The sequence below is a fragment of the Penicillium angulare genome (assembly GCF_028827245.1).
Source record: "Penicillium angulare strain IBT 27051 chromosome Unknown utg000005l_segment0_segment0, whole genome shotgun sequence".
Taxonomy (NCBI): Eukaryota; Fungi; Ascomycota; class Eurotiomycetes; order Eurotiales; family Aspergillaceae; genus Penicillium; species Penicillium angulare.
Window position 1 is genome coordinate 2002311 of NW_026623164.1, and position 24722 is coordinate 2027032.

Consider the following 24722-nt stretch of genomic DNA (forward strand, 5'->3'; position numbering starts at 1 on the left):
GAGTGTTGGTCTACATACTAAGTACTACATCTCAGTAGTATGATGGTGCTTGTTCAGCCCTACAGACTTAAACACGATCCACGATAAAACATAGCCGATGCTTCAATTGAAGCGTATTTCGTAACTCCTCACATAATTGAGCTATTAGATATTAGATATCAGATACCAGATACCTTCATTCGCCTCTCGGATATAACCGAGTTACGCTACGACTCAGTTATGCTCCGCCTCCTATTTCGCCCCCAAACTGTTGACCACGCAACAACCGGTTTTTCTTTGAGCGAATGGATTATGGGAAATACGGAGCGGAAACTCTGCACTAGATGGACTTTTCTCGCTCTCTCTCATGCCAGTGATCGACCTTTTACTGCTGTACTCAGTAAAATAATACCCTAGCTGGGTATACTATGTGGACATTTCAAGCCCAGTATTTCTTTCATTTAACTTACTTTTTGCGTATTTTCTTTCTTGTGTAATTATCCCAAGCGCTTGTTTATTTCCCCTAATCCACATTGTTTCCCCGTATTTATATATAGAAACAAAACCTCCAAACCTTCCAATCACTGCTTGCCGATCCCATCTCCACTGAGAGCCCTTTGCCCTCCCACCCCCTCCATTCAAGTCAGGCCCTGGGCATTGCTTGCCTTCGTGATTTCACCAGTTCAAGGATGCCCTTATTCAAGAAATCCAAGGCGTCTGCAAACCCGTCCTCTGGTCGCTTCCCTCTCCGCTCAGTTGAGCAACTGGCCCACCCCGCGTTGGCTCCACCAGACCATAACTCAAGCTCCATTGAGAACTACGTGGACCGCCACCCTTCAGATCCTCGTCTCGCCTACCACGAGGGACCGGGCTCAAATCCACAATCCCAGCCCCCGACCGAACCTAGACAATCCTCGTTGACTCGCGCCCAGAGCCAACGTCAGCACCAGCTTCAACAACCATCACAGCCTCAGCAACGCGACCGAGTCGCCGCCCCTGAAGACCCGCAGCCTCGTCGTAGAACCGGGAGAACTGGCCTATTTGTGCGGCCATCGTCCGGTATTCTTGACCGAAGACCCTCAATCAGTAAGGGAAAACAACAAGCTGCTCCTGCAACAGCACATCCTGCCTCCCAACCAACTTCGCCTCAACAGCTTAAGTCCTTCGCCGAACAACAACAACAGCGCAGCACCCAGAACCAGAACCTCTACCCGGACGATCAATCCCCAACTGGCGCCCAGCCATCGTATGAACCGCGGTCGGCATCCCTAGCCTACCAACATCAACACCTCCAACATTCACAACGATCACTACACCAATCGCACCCCTCAATAGGAAGCGATATTCAAGACTGGTCACCGTCTCAACAATCCACAAAACCACAACAGCAACAGCAACAACCAACCCTCCAACTGCCCAGACCGGCAGGACTTGAACGATCCAACACCGACCCAACTCTAGTCCAACGGACCAGTGCCCGCCCGTCACCCACGGATCGCGCCCCGGAATCCCCTCGTTACGCCGCCGAACAACAAGGCGACCGGGGCTCGACACAGTCTCGTAGCGAGCACGATCTGGTATTACACAATTCCCGGCCCCCTTCCCGGCAGACTTACGAGCCGCATTCCCCAAGTCGTCAGCAGATTCATCCTGACGCCATGCAGCAGGTCTCCGCGCAGGCGCCATCCCAGGCTCAACAAGCGAACGATCGACCTTCCAGTCGCAGGGGCAGCGCATCCCAACCGTCCACCATGCCGACGGAACAGGCGCGCAGTACACCTAGTGGGTCTCGGACTCGTGATGAGCTTGAAAATATCGATGTCCGAGCATTGATTCAAAAGCATGATGAACTCCGTAAGTTTCAAGTCATGTTTACTTTGTCTTGATTTTATGTGTGCCCATAAATTAGAAAAAGAAAGAAAGCCAACAAAAGGTATAACGTGATACTAACAGAACATTATAGAAAGCAAATACTCCAAGGTCAAGCGTTACTACTTCGAAAAGGAGGCGCAAGTACAACACCTCCAAAACACCGTCGCACACCAACGCATGGCCGTATCTCGCACCGTCCTCGATGACAACGAATACGCAAACCGATTTCAACGACTAGACGGCGCCATCAAAGACCTGGCATTCTCCACTCGCAAAGACTGGCGTGCCATCCCACCCTGGCTACACGGTCTAACAACAGACGACGCAGTAACCACAGGAACAAAGGAAATGATGGCCCTCGGACGAGCAGTAATCAGTCGCTGGCTAGTCGAAGAAGTATTCCAAAAACACTTCCACCCAGGCTTAGAGCCAGGCCTCAGCATCCAATTAAAGAAAATCGAGATGAATCTCCGCCGCCAACAAATGCGACCGGTAACAGATGAAGACCGCGAAAACGCAATCGCCAAATTGTCCAACTGGCGCCGCACAACCTTCGACGGACTAGGCGAAATACTCGCAAACCCAACCGCACAAGATCGCCGCTCCGATCTAATCGAACATCTAACCATTTTACTGGCCACATTCCTAAGCACCCAGCTTCAAGAACAAGCACTACCAGGTCTAGAAGCTGGTGTGCGGATGATAATCGAAAACACGATAAACATTATCGAGAAGATCCCACTTGAAGCTCGTGATGTTTGTGTCGAGTACTTTCCTCCAAACATTACATTCCATGAAAACTATATGAAAGTCGAAGGTCAACTGCCACCGCTCACTCATCAACCCCCACCACCAACAGACCAAGATCTAGACGATGAAGGCGAGTCCTCTCCCGGCTCAAACTCCACCGGCGGAGCAGGCGGCGATGGTCCATCCCCTGCACCCCGTGAACCTCGCAGGCGATCAGTCTTCGGTGCCTTAATGGGTCGTCGCCCCGCAACAGAACAACCCGCTCGAGCAGCTAGTGGTGGAAAACCCGAAATCCCTGAGACGCCTCGAATCCGCTTCGCATCCTTCCTCACGGTAGAAGTACGCGGCAAGGGACCAGCGACTGTTCTCGTTCAAGCGCCTGTATGGCTGATAGAGTGAAGTGAAAGATAAGATCAATATCAATACCCCCCAATAAGAGGAATATAACGAAACAGAACTCTGAGCGTTGATGTAAATAATTGGACCGTGCCACTAGTTGGCATTTGATGACAACCATGATTGATCGCAATGATATCCCCATCGTGTTTTCGCTGTTCTATGGTGGCGGGTTCCGAGGTTTTGTTTGATATCGGAAATCAATTGTTTTCCATGTTGTTTTCTCTTTTCTTCCCTTCTTCTTTCTCCTCTTTTCTGCTTTGAATTCTTGCAAATCTAGCATCTGCATCCGATGACCAATCACGGATGTTCTCACGATATAAAGTGTTCTTTCGTTTACATTACCTTATAATCAACTAGATGGCATTTCATGGACATTATCATGGATCTTTATGAATATTAACAATTAAAACCAATCTCATATAAGTCCTTATCCATATGATAACCTACAGCGTAGAACCTATAATCAACCACATAACCCATAGTATAGCCAGTATAATCCGAAATATTTGAACTCTCTAACAGAACTTGAATATCAAAACACCCACATAATCCATAAAGGGTAGCATACCATACCCTCCATCTCAATGTTGGAAAGAAACCCACTAAATCCACCAGGGCAGCCACCGATTCATCATTAAGTCCCGCGATTACGAACTGTGGAGAAAGATTTCCAACGTCTGTGCAGCGTGACATCATTAGGTAGAGGGGTGATGCTATCACGGGAGTATCCGTGGATCTTCGCAATTGGTTAGATGATTCTCCATGGTGAACCCTAATTTATACCTTATAGAGACGATGAAATATTGATAAGATGTAGTGCTGAGTAGTGGTAACCTTGGATTTCTATATACAGTTATATCTAGAATACAAGTCCATGTAGGAAAATGGATCTATCTGATGTGAATCCGTTGTAGTCACTGTTCTCTTGAAGACATTATACAGAACCTAAAGGGTTCGAGTATGTAGATTGGAGATATACAGAAAAAGCAATTATACCATGTTCCTATATCATGATCCTACATCCTAGTGATAAAACACAAGTACAACTTGAAGTGCACATTTTGAAATGCAGAATTCAATTCAATTAAATCAAATCAGATCAGATCACATAAATATCAAGAGCTAGCATAATAAATATCAATATCAATATCAATATCATATATCCATATCAGTCTGATTGTATCTACCAACACTAACACCAACACCAAAATACCACTGACAGTGCGAAGACACCCAACCCGGGAGAAATCATATATACAAAAGCCGCAGCCGCAGAGCAGAGGCTTAACATGCAGAAAGATCGCGTAATAGATTCAAAATAAGAATGAGAATGAGAAAAAGTAGATTCCCGGGTATAGCGCCTCGCTGATGTAAAGAAAGAAGGCAAGACAAAGTCAAGATAACAAACAAGAAAAGAAAGACAGCCATGCTAACAAGACAAGACAAAATAACATCGCAATAACAATGCAATGCATAACATGCTGAAACAAATAAAAGATAGAATCATAGATAATCATGAGTATGATGAGTATGCTTTTGTTCAGCCTGTCATGTCAGGTAGATAGATATTCATATCTGACCTTTCCTCTTCCCGACAAGAGGAAAATGAGAGTAAAGACAGATACATGCAGTATATGCAGTTATGCATATAGGTCCAGTCAGGTTCAGGTTAATTAAACCTTAATGCCGCTCTCATTAGCGGCTTGCTGCAACACACGAGGCCAGCGCGAGATAAGCTCAACATCATCAAGCACGCCCTTGCCCTGGTTACGAACATACTGCGTGCTAGGATCGACGCGAGGTTCCCAATCCCAAACCTGTGGAGTGCCCTGAATAAGGGCAGAGTAGACAAGTCTCCTGCGGCGCTGAGAAGTCAAGACATCCTGACGAACCTTCTCCAAATCCCAACGCGTAGTCACCTCCTCATAGAAATAAGCGAGGAGCTTAACTGGGTCTCCGGTCTCAGGGAGGGCGGGGAATTTCGCCGGGCTAGGAGTCCGAGGCGGGGTAGGTGTTGGAAAAGGGAAAGATGCGGAGCCATCCACTGCGCGTTGAGGGATTGGAGAGGCGTGTGGAGTATCGCTTGGTGTGGGGAGTGTAGCTGGGACAGCGACAGGGTTAAGTGGCTTCAGTTGAGACACAGGAGCACGGTTCTGGCCGATAGATGGGATAGGAAGACCAGCCACGAGGTTATTTTTCTCATAAGGGTCTGCAGCAACATCAAACAGCATCGGGGGATCGATAGTAGAATAAATAAACTTATATCTTCCCCTCCGAATCATAATAAGCGGAGCCTGTGTACCTTCACCCATATATTCACCATAAACGGTATCTGTCTTCGGACCCTTCGCACCAGTTATATACGGCGCAAGCGAAACACCATCAAGCGGTAACTCCTTAACAAGCGGCGCACCCGCCAAATCCGCAAACGTAGGAAGAAGATCCATAGTTGAAACATTCTCAGACACACGCTTCGCTCCGAATTGCTTGGGAGCATAGAAAAGCATAGGCACACGAGCAGAGTTCTCAAACCAATTCATCTTGTACCATAGCCCACGCTCGCCAAGCATGTCACCATGATCACCGGTGAAACAGATAATAGTATTCTCATCCAGGCCAGTATTCTGTAGCACCTTCAGGAGCTTGCCAATGTTTGTATCGACATAAGTACAAGCGGCATAGTATGCACGGCGGGCAGCACGGATACGATCCTCAGGCATCTCTTTGCCCCAGAGATCGATACATTTGAGTAGACGTTGGGAATGGGGGTCCTGCTCTTCATGGGGAATGGGTCCATTCTTAGGAAGAGGGATGTCGACGTCCTCGTACATGTCCCAGAATTCTCTTGTCATGGCATACGGATCGTGGGGGTGTGTCATGGAGACTGTCAGACAGAAAGGTTGGTCAGTGCGTTGACGCACATGGTCGTACAAGTATTGCTGAGACTTGTAGATAACCTCCTCGTCGAAATCTAACTGGTTTGTTCGGACCACGGGACCGGCCTCCATAACCGAGGACATATTATGGTAATAATCCAGACGAATATCCTATGAAAAGATGTCAGAAAACTTTCTCCTTTCCACGTAACAAGCTAAACAAGATATGTAGTAACTCACCGGCTCATCCCAGTTAACGGACCAGCCGTAGTCACCAGGGTAAATATCACTTGTCAAACGCTGCTCGTAACCATGAAGCTGGTCAGGACCACAGAAATGCATCTTCCCCGCCAAAGCGGTATGATAGCCCTCCCGGCGCAAATAATGCGCATAAGTAGGCGTATCGGCAGGTAAATCCGCAGCATTATCATAAGCACCAATCTTCGAGGGTAACTGTCCGCTAACCATCACAAAACGCGAAGGAGCACACAGAGGCGAGTTACAATAAGCCGAGTCAAAGACGACACCACCCTCAGCAAGACGGTCCAAGTTAGGCGTCTTAATAGGAGAGGTCTTATCATGCAGAGACAGCAATGGAGCTGCCATCTGGTCAGCCATGATGTACAAAATATTAGGCTTCTTAGTCGCCATGATGAAGGATTGAAGTCAAGATGGCAGAAGAACAAAGATAAAGAAGTGATTGATTATGAATATAGAAGGAAAGAAAAAAAAGAGAGTACCAAGGTTGAGGACGGGGGAGGCATTCATATAAGATTCCCGAAGGCTCATGTGGGGACCCCGGCCATACAGTAGAAAGAGATTTTTAGGGAATTTTGTTTTTGAGTACCCATTTTTTTCAACTTTCCCACTCTTCACCCCCTTCTTCTCCGGTGATTGATAAAAAGGGCCCGAGAGCAAGCGAGCCACGCATGCCAGATGAATATCATGTACCGTGCAGAGTGGAGGGGCCAAAGATAATTGAGTAATCGAATAGATTAGCCCCAATGTAATGTGTTTTACAAGCGCGGATGTATCAGTCTGGCCCGGGGTATACTTCCCAGCAGGAGGAACCCACATACACGCACAGTCCCGAAATCCGAGCCCCATATGTACCAAGTATGTACTACTGTATTAGAACTAAACTAGACCAGAACAACCCCATAACCCACAAGGTATCACAGACCGCTTCAGACACTGCCAAATGCCAGCTTCCCAGTCCAAGGTAAGGGTATGTACAGTACTGCAGAGCCCAGATCTTTACCCCGATCAGTCCCACAGTAGCGTGCGTGCTACTGCAATGGAGATCAGGGGAATGATCCGGTACTGACGTACGCTTTTGAAGGCGCAAGATAGCACAATTTGTAGGTGCGATGGTGTGATTTAGACCCAGGAATGAGAAAAAGTGGAAAAGTCGGTGGAGTATCCCGATCGACAGGAGACAGGAGGTACATAGGGGCCAGGTGGTGTGTATTGTAACGATATGTATTAACCGTAAGAAATGTAAGAAATGGCTATCGGGAACAACACAAAGAGGCCTCAAGGTCATGTGCCTCGTTAGGTATTTTGTATTTTTACGCATTGTAACTCGCTCCCTTTCACTGTCTCACCAATATTAAAGACAAAAAAACAGTATAAAAAATATTTAAAAAAAACAATCAAGTATCAGGAATGACTATCCTCCTCGAGGCAGACAATCCTGTCCACTAGAAAGTGGGAATTGTCCCGCTAGAAATCGAAAGAATGAAAAAGTCCCCAGTGCGTGACTCTGCCGACATAGGACAAGTTGCCACCTGGACAAGTCCAACATTACACTTATCAGTCACTCAAAAACTGACCGAAACAACCGTAATACCAAACGCATTCTGTAACTTCAACCACGACGTCCACCCATAACCACCATCCAAAATCAACTTCTGTCCATAATTTTCACTCGAAGGATTTCTCACTTATCTGATCCCGTCGGCTTTTTCACGGAGTCCACTCGACCCCGGAGTGGACAGGAAGCTTTCGGTGCAGCCGCTGAAGCCCTGACAGACCCTTGTAACGCCGACGATCCAAACCGACCAGTTTGCAAAGTCTATACTCCACCGGATCGTGTCATCGCCTTGCCAACCAATGAGAAGCAATTAGCACACAACCGATTTGCCCCTATGACTACCGAACCCAGTTAGTCTGGATGCTTAGGGGCACTTAGGGGCAGGATCTCCACTTGCTTATTATCTAAACCAATCACGGGAGAGCAAAGCCGACTGCGTTGCGTCCGAATTCAGAGGCCGCAAAAGCGAAGAAACGTGCCTGTCTTCCCAGTGTGGGTGGTGGCGGAGGAGTCCGACGAAAGTGGAACAAGCGGTGTATACAGCATAGTCTAAGAGTTCCGCATCACCAGACAAAACAATAGCTCACCATGAACTCCTGAAGGCCGCGTGGAATCTATCAATATTGCGCAAATCTGGTCAATCCAACGGGAACTATCCACCCCCTTCCCCAGCTTTAATCCACAAAATCCACAATGAGCCATCCCCCCTTTCAATCACGTCATGAGAATCCGCGTTTCACAATGAGCTTCGCCTCCCCGGATTGACATTGATCATGCCAAGCAGCTACTAAGCGGTTCGTCACCGCCAGTTGTTCTTCTGATTTGTTTTTGTGGCGGCTCATCCGGGAATGGCGCTGGCGCTCGGAGCTGAGGAGTTTCCGTGCAGCATTGCTGTGTACGTACATGTACTAGTAGTGGCGGGATCGTTTCACCCGATGCAGAATGGCGTATGTCAAGACAGGAAAATGGAGGATCCTCCCTTCAGGGGCCTTCAGGATTCAGTCAAGGCAGACGGGAAACTCATTGCGCGTCCGCGTCAAATGATACCTGGTACCTGATAGCCGTGCCGTCGGCCACTAATTCGGCCACCCCGAATTAGTGTCCCCCACCGTAATGCAAAATATCACCGTAATGCAAAACACGCAACAAAACATCAATTTTTAAACTAAATACTAAATGAATCTTGATATGCAATTATATCACCATTATCTCCAAGAATCGGCGTAGAAGACACAATAGGTGATTTATCTGTTGAGGGTCGAGAAGGTTCAAATCCAAAGCGTTTTTTAAAATCTTTGGCCACCCGTCTATCCTCTTTTTCATCTTCCTTAGCACGTCGCTCAGCAATAGATCGATTTGCATCTTTAACACGTAAAATTCCATCATCTTTGAGGTTTAATAATCGCCGTTTGGTAGATTTTTTAGCCCGTGGGGCCTGGATTTGGGCTATTTTTGCGATCGTAGAAGATGCGTTTTGAATCGCCTGAACGTGGAAATCCATCTCTATAAGTATTTGATCTAACGTCCGTTTTTGCCGAGGTGTAATACTATCTAATTCCATTAAGGGAGCTAGTTTTTTGCGGCGTTTCTGGACGTCTTCTGTAGTCTTTGAAGGTATATTCTCTAGACTTGAAGATAGTATATTTTCCAGTGGTGGTGATGGTGTTTTTTGATCCCGAAGATCAATTGATATATCTAGGATAGAAAGAAGGGCATCTTCCAGTTTTTGACAGACAATTTTAGCATTGACTGGATAAATTCCTCGTTCTCGAAACGCATTTCGGCAAACTCTCTGTGTCAAAGCTTTATCTCTAAAGCCCATAAGGTCTTCGAGAAATGAGTTTTTATTTGCTGTAAGACCCCCACCCCACTGTGAAATAAGGTTATTTTATTAACGAAAATAAGCCTTATAAGCCAAAAATGGCTTACCATCCAAAGGTTGAATATAATTTATCTTATTTAGTGGAAAACCAAAGATCTTAATACCAGCTTTTTCAGCAGAGTTTAAGAATTCAAATGTCAGATATGAGCCACAGCCATCAACTAAAAGAATTCTTTGCTCGCCTTGCTTAACACAATACTGCGTTTGACGGTCAAATTCTTTGATCCAAAGCACAGCAAGTTCATCAACCATATAGCCTTTCTCAATAGTTGCAGTCATCCACTCCTCAGGTAATTTGGTATCATACCAAGCCTCCATTTGATGGCGTCCTTTAAAGATAACAAGGGGTTCCATTCTCCAACCATCAGCCGCAATACATTCTGCGACAGTAACTCGCTCTCCATGTTCTTCACCGGCAAGACGTGGAATCTTTGTTTTATAACGTATAAAGACTTTCTGAGTTTGTCCTTGGCCCAATTAGAAGCCAGTTTCATCAAAATTATAGACAAGCCTTTCTGGTACACCATCAAGAATTTTGTCTAATAAATCATACCAATGTTCTAGAATAGCAACATCTTCGTGGCTCATTCTTTTTAAATCTATAACCTTCTGTCGTCTCATCTCAAAATCAACATCCGGGAAACGTTGAATAAAGCGATAAACCCAGTTTTTTCCGACTGTTCGGTCTGATGTTCCCGATCGGGCAAGAGTCAGATTTGCCCACTGTTCTATAATATTTGGTGTCGGAGGGATAAAAGCTTCATCCAATGATCGAATCCAGAAGGATAAAGCTTTCTCTTGGACGTCATTTAAAGCCTTATTTTGTGGTTTTCGTTGAATTCTGGGCGTTGATTTTTGACGGACTCGGCGGTACAGAGTATAATACGAAATAGCATATTCCTCCGCGATCTGCGTCAAATTTGGCTTTTTGAGGGTAGAGGCATATCCAACAGCCTCTTCCATACGAAATACTTCATTTTCATAGAAATCGGCCATAGTTAAGGATGTATAATTGAGGGAAGAAGACGTGCGGGAAAGTGTTTTGCATTACGGTGATATTTTGCATTACGGTGGGGGACACTAATTCGGGGTGGCCGGATTAGTGTCCTCCGGCACGGCTACCACGATTAGTATCTAAACCCCGAGGAGGGTTGCAAGGTTTCAAGTTACGGAGGACAAACTGCAGAGATAAGCAGGTGACCTAGTAGAGATCAGCCTTGGGGTTTGCATGACCCTGGTAACACTACAACCGGCACTACTTATTAATCCCCTAATGCACCCCTTCATCCTTGGCCTTGGCCTTTACTTGCAATGAATAAAACTGGTCATGATAAGCAGAATAAGCAGAACAATGTTACATCAATGTGAGCGAGATAGATTAACACGAAAAAAAGAAAAGAAAAATAAACCTTCCTTCTGACTAGATTGACTATCATTGTTGATCAGTATTATCTGAAAATGTGTTCCTCAAGAAAGCAACAACAACTTGGAGGCAAAGAACCGTCAACTTGGAAGTAAATCCGACTTAAATTTCAGAAATGAAAAGAGATAATCAGCAAAAGAAACGAGCAGCGAAAAATAAGGCCAGCAAGAAAAACCATTAGCAAAAAGAGAACGGCCAGCAAAGAAAACCATCAGAAAAGGAAAACGGCCAGCAAATAACCAGCAGCAAAATCACATCATAGTGGAACTGAAACCTCCGCGCTTAAAAAAGCCTGTAAACGAAAAAAGCTGTGAGCAACGCATCAGACTAAAACAACAAACACCGAAGCACCACACCCTGGACACTTACCCGACCTAGCACAAGCAATCCCATTGGATCCGTGCGAACCATCGCCACTCATGATGCCATCGTCCCCAGAACACCCGTCTTTCCTCATCAGTACGATGACGTGAGGGATACTTGAGGATGAGCTCCTCTGGCTCTTTCCTATGAGCTTCTGGCATATTGACAGCAAACCAATGGACACAATCTCGAATAGCAAAGACATTTTCGAGATTATCGTTGCGGTTATTCTGTCCTACTCGACGACATAGTAGATCAGAAGTCAATTGACTCAAGTCCCAGGGGGCTCTTTCTCCGAATCGTCTCTTTTGGAGCTCGTATGCATCGATGATTCGAAGGTGGATCCATCTTAACAACCACAGGAGTTGCTGGCCATTATGGACAATCAAAGTCGTCTGAGGGTTCACAAATTTGAAAAGGGCTTCGCGCACTGCGTTCCGATCCTCGGAAATGTAGCCAATCTTCTCGGCATTGTCAAGCATCGCAGAGCTTATTCCGGAGTTGCGTTGGTCGGTATGCAATAACATACCATATGGTGAGACCAGAGTGTCGATGAGGACCTCGCCGGAATAAAAATCAACGGCACTCACACGAAGCAACTCCGCTTCGCCCGAGTAATTTCTACCGGTTGCGCAATGCAGAACAATTGCGGATCGGGCGTCAGTTACGAAGTCCGGGGTGTCGAAGAGCTCGATTGGTGATGTGTATTTCGGCTCCTCTTCAACAGGTTCAACTGGTTCAACGGGATCACCCCAGTCAGGCCCCGGGTAGCTGCTCTTACGCGTGGCAACATGGGCGCAACTGTATAGTGGCCTCATGCAGTGTATCAATTCTGTATAGCACCCTTCTGCAAACAGGGGTTTCTTGCAGCAATTCCATGCCTATTGTTCGTTCTTGTTAGTATGAATACAATAGCCGTGGCACGGGGAATTCACTGACATTGCCATCGAAGGCGCCGAAATGCCAAGCACAGATCGGAGCACATGCGTTGGAGAAACTATCTTTCCACTTTTCTTCGGAGACTTGATATATCTCGAACATCACATAACCGGATCTGGAACTCCCGGTTACCTCGACCCAAAGATGGTGATTCTTAGGATCGATGAGGAAATGCGTGTTGTCCAGCTGATTTTCCATATCCACAACCATCTCCATGAGTTTGACTTGATCGCAGAGCACCACTTTACTTCGACCAAGCTGGGCATTCTCGAAGTAAGCCTTCAAGACGCGATTGAAATCATTCGGAATGGCTGCCTTCTTGACATATTCCCGTTTTCCTAAATCAACGCGGGCCACTTCGTGACAGAAAATCTTGTTCATTTTGTCAGGCCAAAAGCACCCCAAATCCATTCGGAGTTTCTTCTTCGGGGGGCCTGTTTTCTTGTGATGCGAGCCGCCGGCCGCTATGAAAAATTGTAAGTAAGGAAAATAGTGGTCTCGAATAGAACAGACGAGAGACTTACCTCCACAATACTTGCAGCGACGCATTTTGTTGAGCTCAGCGGGTGTGTGTTCAGTAATCCTGATATCAGTTTGACGCTTTATTTCCCTTTCGAAAAGAGTGAGCTCTCGCATCGACCAGTAATGGCCCTCGGTCTCCTCGATAGGTTTCAATGCTGGCGGGACACGCCTGGGGTTGAACAAAGGATGGCCCGGTGATAACGAGTTCATCTTGACTGAGAATAATGAGATATAGTCGGGGTGGGGTGAAGTAGAGAAGAAGGGAAAGAGAAAGGAAGTGAGAGGGGAAATTTATATATTGAGAAAAGTGACAGCGAACCCGGGCAACGGATTAGCTCTGGGTTGGATACGGACTAGGAAGGGGTGAATAGATGGGAATGGAACGAGCAGGGAGTCAATGACAATTGGAGCTTGGAGACAGTTCGTACTGGTTCACATTCACATATAATGACATCTGGAGTGAGGGAAGTTTCCAGATACGGAATGAAGACCCATTGTGCCGGGTACATGAATAAGTTGAACACTTAGAGTAGCTCTAGTAATGGACATGGTATATTGCACGTGTATCATTTAGCACTATCGAATAGAGACAGTCAACTATCTACCCACTAGTAGCACACCCCCATATCCCATATGGCAAGGTGAGAAGGCAAAAAACGAAAATAAAAAAGCCCCAGTCAGATGGGGAGACGCGCCTAGAAAAGAATAGATCAGGAGAAAGAAACAGAGACATATCGTCAGTGAATAATCCCCTACAATGAAGAAAGGAAGAGAAGGCGCTCGACGATTGAGAAGCAGAAAGATGCAATGGAATGAGACAGTACGCCATGGTAAGCTACATCACCGCTTATGAAACAGATTACTTCGTTAAGAGGTTTAAAGGCGAGAGAAAGAAGATCAAGGGAATCGGATATCAGAAGTGGATGAAAAAGGGTAAAACAACTAACTGTTGACATGACTTAATCAACCTTGATAGCGCTGTATACGCGGCGGACGAAGGCGTATGCAGCCAGGAACCCGACAGTGCCGGTCAACAGGAAATAGACTGTGCAAGCGAGGAAGCTGTAACTGAAGAACAGCAATGTAGAGACGAACCCAGTCACATGCAGTTTGAACATGTAGTACCAGATGCAGTAGGCGAAGATCCAGAAAGCACTGCTGCCGCCAGTTAGGAAGCTTTGCCACCACCAGTGGTAGTTCTAAGAGAAAGCATTAACGGGATGTTAGGTGGTATGAGTTCAGACCAGAAGAACTTACCTCGGAGCAGAGCTGGCTGTATGTCGCGATTACAGTGACTTCGATGACGGTTACCATAAGCACAGCCGACACCACGCTTAGGAAGCCAAAGACGTAATAGTATCCACTCTTATCTTGCCATAGGTTTTTGAACACAAACAACAGTTCAATGAAGAGGACAGCAAAGGGGACAAGGCCAGTCAAAATGGGTCCGGCTGGGCTGATCAAATACCACGGCTGGGGAGGGATTTGACGTGGGATAGCATTGGTCTTCAAAGGGTGTTCCCAGGGTTTCGCTCGTACGTATCCGGTCCAGCTACCGAGATACACAAGGGGGACTTGGATCAACAGCCACAAGAGGAGTAAACCGAGCAATGTGCTGAATGGAATGGCTGTGCTAGAAGCCTGAGTCCACACAAACAAGTTCAGAATGAGCACCAAAAGGAATGACAACCCGGGAAATAGCAGCGCAGTCTGAAATCAAAGTTAGTCTACACAACCAGCCATCAAAGCCAAAGAAGGCTCAAGAAACTTACAATCAGAGTATTCTTCCGCCATGTGGTTCCCCCAAAAGTCTTATACAGTCTGCCGGAGAAGTATCCTGAAAAGAGTCCAGCAAATACAAACAAGCCCATTCCAACACTGACAAATCCACCGCGGAAGCTAGGGTTCAAAACACCCAAACAGCTAAGTGAAAGCAAGCCAGTTGCCATGAACAAAAGTTGCATGCCCGATCCAACCAACGGGGCCAAAAGACCGCTGTACTCTGGGACTCGGAAAACATCGCCATGAAGGAGTTTCCAGCCACTCGTGTCCTCAAGCGGCTCATCATCAGAAGACATGTCTGCATCATTTTCCACGTCGGCATTATCAAGCAATCCCTCATTCTTCTTATCTCCAGAACGCTTGCGACGAGACTGGCCTTTGACTTTACGATCATCCATTGCTCCGTCGCCCCGTCCCTTGATATCGCCTTGCACGGTTCGGCTCCAAATCACGAATACGGTGACACCGAGAATAGTGGAAATAATCAAAGAATTCACAATAGCCAACCAGTGGGTCATTGAGCCTTCCTCTTGGTTGGTAAAGTATAGGTCCCAACGATTGGCCCACTCAACCTTCGGCTCCTCCCGAAAGTAAACCGAGTAAGTATAGGGGATCTTCAAAGTTGCACCATCGTCTTCATCGTCATCATGCGGGATATAGGACAAACCAGCATACTTCTCCTTCAGCTTCAACTCATCTGGCGCAATATATAACCCAAGCCCTTCTCGCTCCGTATGAACGTCCGCTGGACAGCTACCCTCTTTGCGGCCCGCCGCAGTAACACTCTTAGGATAAACCTCGAATCCGTTAATGACCTTGCCTCCCTCAGGCGCGCTCCGCCAGCGGACAACGATCGTGAAGTGGTTGTTGATGAAATAGCGAGACTGGCCAGTAGCCGGAGAAATATCGCGATATCCCAATTTAAACCCGGAAGCATAGTATTTTCGGCTTCGGTCAACGGTAACGAAGCTCGTAGCGCCGGGAAGGTTATCAACAATCCATTCAATGACATAGTTCTCCTTGATAAGATCCCGGGCCCATTTAACATTCGAGCGGCTGACTTCGCGGGTGCAGAGAGCTTGACATTCCACATCATTGCCCATTGTAAGCTCGAAATCGGAAGTCATGATGCGGTCGCCGCGCAGTACTTCCCCTAGATTCAACGAAATGCTTTGCCCAGATCCGAAAGGTGAACCGCCGTGTGTCTTGCCGCTTGGAGGGCAAACGAAGGGTAGGTCAAAGTAGGCATATTGAAGTTGCGTGTAATCGGAGAAGATCTTGTTCACGAGGAGGGGGATCGGGTCATTATCGTTATACCGAGTAACTGAATAGCCTGTTGACGAAAGGAATCGTTCAATAGAGTCCAAAAATCATAGATAACAAGGGAGCTTACCCGGAATGTAGAAAGCCCATGTGCAGGACACTAACGACAGCAAGCACAGCATCCAGGCACCTAGGCCTAAGGATGTTGAAGTCGCCATGTGTATATATCTCAAGGACGTTGGTTCCTGTCCTCCTCCCTTGAGTAATCGAATCCAGAAGCTCTAGTTCTAGACAGTTTGGCCGAGTACAAGTTCGGGAATGATTGATCCCAAATGATCGGAGAGCAGATCAGCAAACCCTAATGCGGAGATGCCCCTTATCCTTTGACGACAGATTGAAATGCGCAGTCCCTCGTCTGGTGTAGACTCGCGGAGTCGGAGACAATTGCCAAGGAGGCGGCGGATGCTCGTTAGGGTGATGCTTGGCGGCCGCTAGGGTCCAGTCTGCTTGTCTTAGATCAAGAAGCGCTACAGGTGGAGCAGCAGGAAATAGGGTTGGCAATCGAAGGCTTCGGAAGAGTGGGGAAACAGTAACGAGTGTAATTGGCACCGAATGCCACAGATGCCAGCAGAAGGGAGATTCGGTGCTCGTCCAGAGAAGTCGGAGTATTTAAGGGGGGAGGAAAGTAACCAAGAAAGGTGACTTACAGCATGTGCAGTATGTCCGGAGACTCCAGCGTGTCAACATGGATTACTAGCTGACCGCCTTGGCTGTGAAGCTCCCCATAGATAAGGTTGCCGATGTGAACCACCAATTAGAGACGGTAGATGTAGATTCCCTAGAGCATTTCTTGCAAGTATTGATTTGATTCCCCCACTGCTTCATCTGTGTCATTTTATATGGAATATTGTTGGAGCATCTTGATGTAAAGCTCAAGCGCCATAAGAAGCTATACTCTAGAGCTGTTGACCAAGGCGGGCTGTGCCTTGCTACTTCTATTTCCTGGAAGACTACATCATGAACTTCAATGTTTGTACAAAACTTGGAACTCGCCCAGCAAAAATTAAACTACCATTAAACTTGGAAGATGGAAGCTAATTTCGAATCTCTTGGTACTTCGAACCGCGCTTATATACTGAATAAGGCCAACTAGTGGTCCAGCTACATAGATGCCATGGAGATGGTTAATTTACAAATTGTATACCATTGCAACCTAAAAGCCAGACATAAAATTGAAGATGATCATTTGCCGTCAGAGATAAACGCTGAGATCAAGGGCTGTCCAGGCTAAAATGAAGCCAATGTAAAAAAAATGAGGGAGAGATAGGGAGAAAGAGAGAAAGAAGAAAAAGAATAATCCACATCCAAAAGTCATGCAAAAAGGGGGAATGGGAAAGTCGTCAATCCAGAAGGCCGGTCGTTAGGGCCATGAAGTACATCAAAGGAGATAAAGAATAGAATCGTAGAATGAAGTAAGATTGACAAGGCGCAATCGGCGTGGCACACCAGAGAATAAGCTTCTATGACGGCTGGGTCAATAGGTACTCTACAGCTCCTTGCACACTGCCACCGGATCGTCGTAAAGCCTGGATGTTTCGCTCAAACTCGTAGAATCCCATGTCGTTCAGTTGGCGAAGTTGATCAGCATATACCTCCTCTGGAGGCCGATTGTCAGGTGGAGCTGGGGAGCCAAAACCACCCAAGCCACCACCACCTCCAAATAAGGCTGCCATAGGGTTTGCACCAGCCCCTCCTTCCCCACCTTGTCCACCCATTGCCTGCATCATCTGGGCCATGAGAGCTGGATCGCGAAGGAATGGATTTTGTTGTGGGTTAAAGGGATTGACGCCTGCCTGTCCTTGGCCCTGGGCGGAAGGATTGAAAAGGGAAGGATTGAGCAAAGATGCAAATGGGTTCTGAGCTGCCTGAGCATTGGGTGTCTCTCCAGTGGCGGATCGTTCTGTAGTATCTTGTGCACCCTCAGCCTGGTCATTGCCTGTTGTTCCAGCGGCAGCCGGTTGCGCGGGAGGAGCAAATGGGTTGGCCCCGGGGTTGCCCCCGAAGAGAGCAGCGAATGGGTTCCCCATTGGATTCTGACCCATAGGGTTCTGGCCCATGCCCATACCCAGCGCAGCAAATGGATTGGCCTGGGCACCTTGCTGCTGTGCGTTTTGATTGTCTTCAGGTGTGGTGTTGGTCACACCTGGGGCCGGAAAGGCACCTTCGTCACCACCCATACCACCTCCACCCATTCCCATCGCCCGCTGCATCTGCATCATATTACGGATTGAGCTGGGATCTGTCAACATACGACGAAATTCAGGACTCTGCATCATCTGTCGCACTCCAGGCCCCATATCCCGAAGCATGGGGTTCTGTTGAATCATCATATCAATCATGGCGGGGTTTTGGAGAGCTTCGTTGATAGTCGATTGAAATTGAGGATTCTCAAGCATGTTAAGCATCTGTTCGCTATCCGGAGGTGGGCCCATCTAGAATGAAAGAGGGAACTTAGTATCTCAGAAAGTCACCGTGGTTTCACAGGTCATCTGGGTTGATTCAATTGACTTACCCCGCCATCAGGACCAAAGAGGCCCGCACCCGGTAACTGGGCAAACCCAGCGTATCGAGCCCCGGTCAACCCAGCCAAAGGGTTGTTACCAGTACCAGCAGCGAGATTGGCAGGCACACCGGCGGCGGCAGCAGGTTGGCTTGGTGTGGTGCCGGCGGACGCCGTTGCCGAGGAAGACTGGCCGGATGTGTTGGATCGTTGTTGGTTGCTTGCAGCACTCTTAACAAGATGAATAGTGTGGCCGTCCTTGATCTTATAGGTATCCAGAGTTTCAGTATCCTTCAATACCCGACCAGAATAGATCAGGCGTTGACGATCAGCTGGAGTATCCGCATATTCCGAGCTCGAGAGCTTTTGCTTGAGATCGGAGACCAGAGTTGAGAGTGGGAGAGTCAACGTGTACTTGGCATCGGTGGATGACTTGACTGTGAAAGTGATGGGGGCTTCATCAGCCACACCAGCGTCATCGGCCATGATTGCGAAGGTTGAAGCTGGGGGAGTGGGGTTCAAAGGAGCTTCGTATGGGATCGATGAGGAATACAAAGACGGCGATCGAGGAGGAGATGGAGAGAGGCTTAATGTAAAATCAAGGACTTGTATCAAGCAAAAGGAATAAGAAAGAGAGGAGGAATGGCCGAAGTCTTGTCAGATCAAGTCGATGCGGTGCCTTCCTGACTGATCTACCATACATAAAGCGGGCGGTGATGGGGCAGAAGGCGGTCGAAACTGATGGTGCTATCACGTGACCAGACCAGCTTCCCACTTGAATTTTGCATTTTGTTCCCGTTTGAAGTCTCAGTCCTAGCAGAATCCTGAAACCCACGTTCGTTTCTTGATCCAAAGTGGAATTCCCAACACCCGGAGTCATTCTTTTATTTAGTGACTCCTTGAAGCAGATATGGGATTGATGTGATTACTCCATCTTCCTGGACTGCAATTGCGCGTTATAGCACCCACATTTTCCTTGCCTGCTGCTGGAAGGTGGAAAGCTCTTTGAGCTGCCTAGCTGCCCATCATGGCGACTACCTCCCACATGTTTATGTATTCCCTGACGATCCAGCCTCCAACTGCCGTCACTCAAGCTGTCTTGGGTCAATTTGCTGGAACCAAAGAGCAGCAGGTCATCACAGCCTCTGGCTCCAAGCTCACCATTCACCGGCCGGACCCGACCTTGGGAAAAGTCACCCCAATTTTCTCTCAAGATGTCTTCGGCATCATTCGATCATTGGCAGTGTTTAGGTTGGCTGGAAGCAATAAAGGTATGTCCTTATGTAGTCCCCCTGTCTGTTTACGAGTTCAACTTAGTGATTCTTGAAGCTTCCCGGGTAGCACGGTCCTGGTTTTCCGAGCCGACCCCTTGACGGGCGGGGGACCTGCCCTGGCCAGCAACGCGAACGCTCTGTGATCCCAATGCGTGAACCTTTGCTGAGTCATTCCTTTTTGAATTGCAGATTATCTGATCATCGGCTCGGATTCGGGTCGTATCACGATCGTTGAATATGTCCCCTCTCAGAATCGCTTCAACCGAATTCATCTGGAAACATTTGGCAAGTCTGGAGTCCGTAGGGTTGTCCCGGGACAGTATCTCGCAGTCGATCCCAAGGGACGTGCTTGCCTCATCGCCTCGGTGGAGAAGAACAAGCTGGTCTATGTTCTCAACCGCAATTCCCAGGCTGAGCTCACCATTTCATCCCCCCTCGAGGCCCACAAGCCCCAGACATTGGTGTTTGCGATGATTTCCTTGGATGTCGGCTACGATAACCCCATATTCGCTGCTCTCGAAGTGGACTACTCAGAGGCCGATCAAGATCCTACTGGCACAGCTTACCAAGAAATTGAGAAGGTCCTGGTGTACTATCAGCTGGACCTGGGACTCAACCATGTGGTCCGCAAGTGGTCTGATCCAGTCGACCGTACTGCCAACATGCTCTTCCAAGTCCCTGGGGGTGCAGATGGTCCAAGTGGTGTTTTGGTTTGCGCTGAAGACAATATCACCTACCGTCATTCAAACCAAGATGCATTCCGGGTCCCCATCCCCCGTCGCAGTGGCCCTACAGAAAACCCCGAGCGAAAGCGAACCATCGTTGCGGGTGTAATGCACAAAATGAGGGGTGCCTTTTTCTTCCTCCTCCAAACCGAGGACGGCGACATATTCAAGGTTATGCTTGATATGGCCGAAGATGACAATGGGCAAATGACTGGCGAGGTCCAGGGTCTGAAGATCAAATATTTCGACACTGTCCCTGTGGCATCGAGCCTTCTCATCCTGAAGAGCGGTTTTCTTTTCGTTGCCAGTGAATCTGGCAACCATCATTTCTACCAATTTGAGAAACTTGGCGATGATGACGAAGAAATTGAATTCAGCAGCGACTCCTTTTCTGCTGATCCTTCCGCCCCATATGAACCAGTGTTCTTCCACACTCGGCCATCAGAGAACCTGAACTTGATGGAATCCATCAACTCCCTTAATCCATTGATTGACAGCAAGGTTGTCAATCTCACAGAGGATGATGCCCCGCAAATTTATTCTGTTTGTGGCACTGGTGCCCGAAGCACATTCCGAACCCTCAAGCATGGGCTAGAAGTGTCCGAGCTGGTAGAATCAGAGCTGCGTGCAGTTCCTTCTGCTGTGTGGACGACAAAGCTCACTCGGTCTGACGAGTACGACAGATATATTGTACTGTCTTTCACCAACGGAACCATCGTTCTCGGTATTGGCGAAATCGTTGAAGAAATCACCGAAGATTCCGGATTCCTTTCGACAGCCCCTACCTTGGCTGTCCAACAGCTCGGCGAGGACTCTCTCATTCAAGTCCACCCTCGCGGAATCCGTCATCTCCTAGCGGATCATCGAGTTAATGAGTGGCCTGCTCCACAACATCGTTCTATCGTTGCTGCTGCAACCAACGAGCGCCAAGTTGCCGTCGCCCTCAGTTCCGGCGAGATCGTCTACTTTGAAATGGATGCCGATGGATCACTCGCAGAATACGATGATAGGCGTCAAATGTCGGGCACAGTCACTTGTCTCAGTCTTGGAGCGGTCCCTGAAGGTCGTGTCCGCAGTTCTTTCTTGGCTGTTGGCTGCGATGATTCCACCGTTCGCATTCTCAGCTTGGACACGAAGAACATGCTTGAAAACATGTCTGTTCAGGCCCTTACGTCGGCACCATCGGCGCTGAACATCATGTCCATGGCCGATTCTAGCTCAGGGGGCACCACTCTATATTTGCATATCGGTCTTTACTCTGGTGTATATCTTCGTACTGTTTTGGACGAAGTGACCGGTGAACTGTCTGATACTCGCACTCGATTCTTAGGAGCAAAGCCTGTCAAGCTTTCTCAGGTTTCTGTCCAAGGTCAAACTGCCGTGCTGGCCCTGAGCTCTCGATCATGGCTTGGATATTCTGATGTTCAGACCAAGAGCTTCATGCTCACCCCGCTGGACTACGGTGGTCTGGAGTGGGCTTGGAATTTCTCTAGTGAGCAATGTCTGGAGGGTATGGTTGGTATCCAAGGCCGCAATCTCCGGTGAGTTTCTCTCCCCCAAATCATTCTCATTACAATGCCCTTTACCCATGCCCCTCTCCTTCTCCCCCACTCGCCGAAATCTTGATCATATGATGAAACAAAGGGAACCGAACCACCATGTGGAAGAACTTTTTTTTATATTCCAATTGTTCCTACTGAGATCAAACCATTATCAATCTTTATCACCTTAACTTGTGTTTAAGTGAGAGAAACTGTGTCGCTGACATTATTTAGGATCTTCTCCATTGAAAAGCTCAACAACAACATGCTTCAGGTGTCAATTCCCCTAGCCTACACCCCACGTCGCTTCGTGAAGCACCCTGATCACCCTCTCTTTTACGTTATTGAATCCGACAATAATGTATTGGCTCCTGCAACTCGCGAGAGCCTTCTTAAAGACTCAGGGGCTCAAAATGGTGATGCTGCGGCTTTGCCAGCTGCCGAATTTGGCTACCCACGTGGAACTGGTCATTGGGCATCTTGCATTCAAGTAGTGGACCCGCTTACCTCTAACGAGGTCGTTTTCACTCTTGATATTGAAGAGAACGAGGCGGCTGTCAGTGTTGCTGTTGTTCCCTTCTCTAGTCAAGAAGATGAAACATTTTTGGTCGTGGGAACTGCCAAGGACATGGAGGTCAGCCCGCCCAGATCCAAGGGTGGTTTCATCCATATCTATCGCTTCCAAGAAAATGGTCGCGAATTAGAATTCATCCACAAGACGAAGGTTGATGACCCCCCGCTTGCTCTCCTCGCATTCCAAGGCAAGCTCTTAGCCGGAATCGGCTCCATTCTCCGCCTGTATGATCTCGGTGTGAAGCAGCTCCTGCGCAAATCACAGGCTCCTGCGGTTCCCTCCACCATCGTCGGACTTCAAACCCAGGGTAGCCGTATTGTGGTCAGTGATGTGCGGGAAAGTGTGACATTCGTGGTCTACAAGCAACAGGAAAATATCCTGATTCCGTTTGTGGATGATTCTATTGCGCGCTGGACCTCTTCCACTACTATGGTTGACTACGAAACTGTTGCTGGTGGTGACAAATTCGGCAACCTGTGGTTGTTGCGATGCCCCAACAAGATCTCCGAAGAGGCGGATGAGGATGGATCTGGTGCTCATCTTGTTCATGAGCGAGGTTATCTGCAGGGAACCCCGAACCGTCTTGAACTGATGGTACACTACTATACCCAAGATATCCCGACCAGTCTGCACAAAACCCAGCTGGTGGCGGGTGGTCGGGATATTATCGTCTGGACCGGCTTCCAAGGAACGATCGGCATGTTTGTTCCTTTTGCTAGCCGTGAAGACGTTGACTTCTTCCAAAGCCTGGAGACGCAGCTGGCTGCGCAAAACCCTCCATTGGCCGGTCGTGACCACCTAATCTACCGCGGTTACTACGCACCGTCTAAGGGCGTGATCGACGGTGACCTGTGTGAGATGTACTTCCTGCTGCCCAACAACACGAAGATGATGATTGCCGCGGAGCTTGATCGATCTGTTCGGGAGATCGAGCGTAAGATCTCGGTAAGTACCACCAGGTTAAAGAGAAGAGGAATGTTAGCTGACTCAAATGATACAGGACATGCGAACACGAGTGGCATATTAATTTCGGGGGGGCTGATCGGCGTTTGCTCTCTGGGCTTGTTTCAGGCTTCTTTCACATATCTAGGTACAATGAATAATCGATATCCCAACTGGCGGCGAAGAACCGCAATGAATTATTACGCTGGCTCCAGTTCTAGTAGACAAGTTTCACCTTTGATCCTCCCATCTTCTATCTTTTAAGATATGTCTCTTGCCTCGCTCGGTCTGCCGCTTTTCTCGGCTAATCTTGAGCTGGATGCAGTCTGGCCACAATTGTGAACAGGACTTGTATGAGACGAGATTGAGCGTGGTTCTCTACGCCTCGACGTTTTTTGAGTACGGTTTTATCCGCAAAGCACCACGGATCTACACCGTAATTTATCTGTCGGAACATCTTGTAAGAGATAGTAGTAGTATGATAGTTCTAGTTTATATAGTTTTGAATTCAAATTTCCATTTTATTATCTTATTTTATTGCATGGAACGAAATGCGAGATGACTATAGACCTGGGCACAGAAAAACCCGGCGAACCTCAAAAAGATGCCGATCTCTTACGCCGATTTTTCACACGGTCCATCAGCAGTACCTGCATAAACGAATACCCTGATTTCGTGCTGAGAAAAAAATCCCGAAACGCCCACACTCGGCCTGGTCACGACATGAAGCACGGCTACGGTCGGAAAAATCTGGATCCAGCGGTTATCCTCGTTGAGCCCCAGTCTCGTCCGCGGGAAAGAATCAAAAAGACTAGTCTAGCCTAGTAACTAGTATAGTAAATGAGTCCTCATGGTGTCATTTCATTTTATTCTAGGGCCAAATGTTGGCTAGAAGATCAGCTTTAAACTCTACATTTGCCAACCTATAAGATGTCGGCATCTTTCCATTATAGTTTATAGTTGCTTTGAAATTGTTGTTTTGGTCAGCAGGTCCGTTGGTTATGACGACGCTTGGGCTTTAGCTGGGTGAAGTGTGATTGGGTATATTGAGTGTATGTAGAATGTGAGTGGATCGAGTGGAGCCACCAAGGGCGCGCATGTCGGCGTAAGGCGCGGTCCACTGTTGAGCCAGAAATTGAGTGTTCGTATTTATCATGTATAGGAGTGTAGTGTAGATGGGAAGGGGAAGTACCGGGATGTATCTTGGCGTACACATTATAGTGGAGAAGTACAAGAGAGT

General features: G+C 47.7%; 9 protein-coding genes across 9 annotated transcripts; 2 read left to right on the forward strand and 7 right to left on the reverse strand.

The window, feature by feature from the left end:
- Positions 1-668: 668 nt before the first annotated feature.
- N7478_008088 (uncharacterized protein) lies at positions 669-3000 on the forward strand (the record flags this gene model as incomplete). Its single annotated transcript, XM_056924302.1, has 2 exons — positions 669-1833; positions 1943-3000. The coding sequence occupies 2 exons, from the start codon at positions 669-671 to the stop codon at positions 2998-3000; spliced, it is 2223 nt and encodes a 740-aa protein (XP_056777028.1).
- Positions 3001-4673: 1673 nt separating this feature from the next.
- N7478_008089 (putative choline sulfatase) lies at positions 4674-6527 on the reverse strand (the record flags this gene model as incomplete). The annotated part of the gene is made up of 2 exons (XM_056924303.1): positions 4674-6047; positions 6117-6527. The coding sequence occupies 2 exons, from the start codon at positions 6525-6527 to the stop codon at positions 4674-4676; spliced, it is 1785 nt and encodes a 594-aa protein (XP_056777029.1).
- Positions 6528-8857: 2330 nt separating this feature from the next.
- On the reverse strand, positions 8858-9193 carry N7478_008090 (uncharacterized protein; the record flags this gene model as incomplete). Its single annotated transcript, XM_056924304.1, has 1 exon — positions 8858-9193. One exon carries the CDS (start codon positions 9191-9193, stop codon positions 8858-8860), a length of 336 nt encoding a protein of 111 aa, XP_056777030.1.
- Positions 9194-9583: 390 nt separating this feature from the next.
- Positions 9584-10570, reverse strand: N7478_008091 (transposase; the record flags this gene model as incomplete). Its single annotated transcript, XM_056924305.1, has 2 exons — positions 9584-10003; positions 10181-10570. 2 exons carry the CDS (start codon positions 10568-10570, stop codon positions 9584-9586), a joined length of 810 nt encoding a protein of 269 aa, XP_056777031.1.
- An 801-nt stretch (positions 10571-11371) lies between these two features.
- N7478_008092 (uncharacterized protein) lies at positions 11372-12178 on the reverse strand (the record flags this gene model as incomplete). The annotated part of the gene is made up of 1 exon (XM_056924306.1): positions 11372-12178. One exon carries the CDS (start codon positions 12176-12178, stop codon positions 11372-11374), a length of 807 nt encoding a protein of 268 aa, XP_056777032.1.
- A 79-nt stretch (positions 12179-12257) lies between these two features.
- N7478_008093 (uncharacterized protein) lies at positions 12258-13031 on the reverse strand (the record flags this gene model as incomplete). Its single annotated transcript, XM_056924307.1, has 1 exon — positions 12258-13031. The coding sequence occupies one exon, from the start codon at positions 13029-13031 to the stop codon at positions 12258-12260; it is 774 nt and encodes a 257-aa protein (XP_056777033.1).
- Positions 13032-13780: 749 nt separating this feature from the next.
- Positions 13781-16084, reverse strand: N7478_008094 (transmembrane 9 family protein; the record flags this gene model as incomplete). Its single annotated transcript, XM_056924308.1, has 4 exons — positions 13781-14020; positions 14079-14531; positions 14594-15936; positions 15997-16084. 4 exons carry the CDS (start codon positions 16082-16084, stop codon positions 13781-13783), a joined length of 2124 nt encoding a protein of 707 aa, XP_056777034.1.
- Positions 16085-17386: 1302 nt separating this feature from the next.
- N7478_008095 (ubiquitin domain-containing protein DSK2) lies at positions 17387-18912 on the reverse strand (the record flags this gene model as incomplete). The annotated part of the gene is made up of 2 exons (XM_056924309.1): positions 17387-18358; positions 18439-18912. 2 exons carry the CDS (start codon positions 18910-18912, stop codon positions 17387-17389), a joined length of 1446 nt encoding a protein of 481 aa, XP_056777035.1.
- A 541-nt stretch (positions 18913-19453) lies between these two features.
- Positions 19454-23567, forward strand: N7478_008096 (DDB1/RSE1 family protein; the record flags this gene model as incomplete). The annotated part of the gene is made up of 4 exons (XM_056924310.1): positions 19454-19697; positions 19890-21966; positions 22201-23485; positions 23541-23567. The coding sequence occupies 4 exons, from the start codon at positions 19454-19456 to the stop codon at positions 23565-23567; spliced, it is 3633 nt and encodes a 1210-aa protein (XP_056777036.1).
- Positions 23568-24722: the final 1155 nt, after the last annotated feature.